Here is a 3,915-nt window from a genome sequence, read left to right on the forward strand (position 1 = left end):
ATTATAAAAGTATTTTTATATCAATACTCAATTTCCAAACTGAATGGATCCTACACTTCAATTAGAACTTGTTTATATTGATTTATTTCTCTTTTAATTATTGCTTTCTCTAATTGCTTTAATTTTTATTTTTATCCATTATCAAAATCCTTTTTTTTTTATTATTATTTATTTTTCCTAGTCATTATTTCAAAATTCTTAATATCAATTCTTTATAGATTCGATTCTATTATTTGAAAATTCTTAATGTCAATTTCTTATAGATTCGATCCTATTATCATTATATGTAATTCATATTTGTTGATATTTAATAGATTTTTTTTTATTTCGACACCTATCAATTATGCTTCTCTTAGTAGACCTCCTAAATTTATACGAAAAGAAATATTATTTTATAAAATACATTATATAATAATAATATACAAAAATGTAATATCCGTGCAACGAATATACGAGTAAATGACTAATCCACCTTATAATTTCACCTTTGAGTCTCCTTTTCACTTCAATTTGACGAGACCCTTAATCACTCAAGTTATATGAACTATGAATTTCTCTGCCTCAGCTTGAGAGACTTTAATGTTGTGTTTGGATGAGAGCAAAATCAAAGATGACAAGTGTTCCAGCACAACGCTGCCAACCCGTCTTCCATGAACATATGAAACATCTTTAGATTAATTGCCATATACTCTGCAACCGATTAACCAAGGGTTTTATCTCTATTCAACATATATCCTCCCAAAAATAAGCTGGTGGCACTCTTCATAAAACTGCTTGGAGCATCAGTGTTTCACAATATTTTGACCAAGATGAGACTCCCAGCTTCTGCCCCATCTTCATCTTGTATAGTATTCATTCCTTAGGGAGAGCTTGTAAAGCTGTTATGTAGCTGGAATTTTATTTAGCAAAATGGTCAAATTGGACTGACTTTTTTTTTTATTTAAACTTTTTCTTTTTGAATTAATTTTCTCCTATTTATAGGACTACCTGCACGCAGCTCAGAACGAGTACTTTAATACTATTACGTCTACTCGTCTCTTCTTACAAACGCAAACATGGCCCTTCAAGCTGCCACCCAAAGAGCTCAAGTTCGCCGAACAGCACAGTTTCATCCAACGGTCTGGGGCGACTACTTCATCAAGCATGTATCTGATAATGAGGTAATGAAGGCAAAGAAGTTATAGGATGTAAATCTCGCAAGAAATGAACAATTTCTAATGTATAACGTTTTAATGTCTTTTCATAGATGCTAAGTGTTTGGACTGAAGAAGCCAAGGTTCTGAAAGAAGAAGTGAGGAGGATGCTTGTTACATCTGTTACTGGTTATAAACCTTCAGAAAAACTGTACCTGGTAGATGCTATACAACGACTTGGGATCTCTTACCATTTTGAACGAGAAATAGAAGAAGCACTGAAACAAATTTTTCAAGATTTTGAAGATGAAGATGTAAACCTCGGCATTGTCGCTCTTCGATTTCGCCTTCTAAGACAACAAGGCTATAATGTTTCATCTGGTAAGTCCCTTTTAAGAAATCCCCAGATCCATTTGTAAATTAAGAAGCAAATATTCTACACCATTTACTCATTCTCAGGCTGCTCTTTTTGTGGGTTGATCAGACGTTTTCAACAAGTTCAAGGATGGAGAAGGCAACTTCAAGGAAGATTTAATCAGTGATGTGCAGGGCTTGTTGAGCTTGTATGAAGCTTCCTATCTCAGCGTGCAAGGAGAAGATATTCTAGATGAAACTCTTGAATTCACCAAAACTCACCTAACAAAGGCAACCCAATTTGGTTCTCCTCTTGCTGACCAAGTTAGCTATGCTTTAAGGTGGCCTACACGCAGAGGGTTACCAAGGAAAGAGTCAAGGGATTACTTCTCTATTTACCAGCAAGACGACGCACATGTTAAACCTTTACTGAAGCTTGCAAAGTTGGATTACAATATAGTGCAAACGTTGCATCAAAGAGACATGAAAATTATCACAAAGTATAAGTAACTTTAAGATCTAATCTCTGTTTTGATAGGAGCTAATTTATTCTAAAGGATATGGTTTGCTTATTCTAAATTTTATTAGGTGGTGGATGGATTTGGACTTCACAACAAAACTACCTTTTTCTCGAGACAGAGTGATCGAATGCTCTTTTTGGGCGTTAGGAACATTTGCTGAGCCACAATATGTTTTTGCCAGACAAGTATTGTCCAAAACTATAGCTATGTTGTCTGTTATGGATGATATCTATGATGTGCATGGTACAATTGAAGAACTTGAGCTCTTCACCAAAGTAGTTGAGAGGTTTGATAGAAGCTTAATTAATTTCTCGGGCAACATTTTTTCTTTGCAGATTTAGCATTAGCCCAAGAATCAATTGGCTTTATAATTGATTTTTCAGGTGGGATATTAGCATGAAAGATCAACTTCCTGATTACATGAAGGTGTATTTTGAAGCATTTTTAGATTTCTACGCTGAAATAGAGGCAGTGACTACGAAGGAAGGAAGGTCATTCTGCATTCACTATGCAAAGGAAGCGGTAATAATCTTTTACCTTTTCTTTATATATTTTTAATCATTCATAGAGCAAATCGTCGGCCTTTGAATTAATTTTCAGGTGAAGAAGCAAGTGAGAGCCTATATCACCGAGGCAAGATGGTTCAACAGTGACTATGTGCCCACACTAGAAGAATATATTTCTAATGGTGTGATTAGTTGTTCATACCCTTTCTTGATAACCTTATCCTTCTGTGGGATGGGCGAAGTGGCTTCAAAAGAGACTTTTGATTGGCTTTTCACTGAGCCTAAACTTCTATATGCTGCATCAGGTTTTGCCAGGCTCACAGATGACATCAGGTCCCATGAGGTATGGCAACTGAAGGGTTAAACTCTTATTTTATTTTCTTTAAACTCTTATTTTGAATGAAGACTCAATATTTCTCAACGTTGTAACTGCATATATGTACAGTTTGAGCAAGAAAGGGGACATGTTGCCTCAATTGTGGAATGCTATATGAAGCAACATGGTGTTTCACAGAAGCAGGCATATGATGAGTTGAACAAAATAATAACAAATTTGTGGAAGGATCTCAACGAGCAGCTCCTGAAAGAAAATGCACATCTTCCAAAGCCTCTTCTGATGTGTATTCTGAACATGGTAAGGGCCATAGATGTTGTCTACAAAGATATAGATGGTTATACAAACTCTAACACTTCACTTAAGGATATCCTGGTTACCTTCCTAGTCAACCCAGTTGCTGTTTAAGCCTCAAGCTGCTTCAATTGCTTCTTCTCTGCACTACAGGAATAACTACATATTTATGTAGAACAAATAAATGAGTTTCTATATGGTCTCAGTAAAATTGTCATGGTTTTATCGAGGAGCATGTCCTGTCCCTTATCTACGTGTATTTTCTATAAAATTACAAGTTCTATTTTATGGCTTTCTCTATATATATTGTAGAAGGTTATTTGAATCAGCCCGGTTCTAACGGATCCAAATAACTTTTGAATCCACTTTTCACTTGGCGCCTAAAATGATTAACCCAAGTTATTTAGTAGTTTCGTGCTAACTATTATATACAATTCCAATTTTTCATCGTCTTTTCGATGTGGGACGGCTTCCGCACCGAAATTAGGCAGAGGACCGCTGACCGTTGCATTCGGTCCCGCTAAATTTGCGACGTCCTTATTGCAACTGAATCGATTACAATCGGTTACAATTGCTAACTAGGATCGAACTCTTGGATATTGTGGTTCGCTAGTACTTCGGGGTTCCAACTCGTCTCTCACGGGTAGCCTTTTCCTCGCAGACCCACTAGCTCCGCACAATTTGTCTGATCCAGGGTGGCTCTAATATCAATTGAAACAGTTCGACCAAATTAGCCAAATAATTTTTGGACCCACTTTCCATTTGACCTAAAA

General features: G+C 36.0%; 1 protein-coding gene across 1 annotated transcript; it reads left to right on the forward strand.

Moving 5' to 3' along the window:
• Positions 1-995: 995 nt before the first annotated feature.
• LOC110603796 (probable terpene synthase 3) lies at positions 996-3,440 on the forward strand. Its single transcript, XM_021741717.2, has 7 exons — positions 996-1,160; positions 1,247-1,514; positions 1,618-1,987; positions 2,076-2,294; positions 2,392-2,530; positions 2,609-2,857; positions 2,960-3,440. Exons 1-7 carry the CDS (start codon positions 1,056-1,058, stop codon positions 3,254-3,256), a joined length of 1,647 nt encoding a protein of 548 aa, XP_021597409.1. The 5' UTR covers positions 996-1,055; the 3' UTR covers positions 3,257-3,440.
• Positions 3,441-3,915: the final 475 nt, after the last annotated feature.

The sequence above is a fragment of the Manihot esculenta genome, chromosome 2 (genome assembly GCF_001659605.2).
Source record: "Manihot esculenta cultivar AM560-2 chromosome 2, M.esculenta_v8, whole genome shotgun sequence".
Lineage (NCBI taxonomy): Eukaryota > Viridiplantae > Streptophyta > Magnoliopsida > Malpighiales > Euphorbiaceae > Manihot > Manihot esculenta.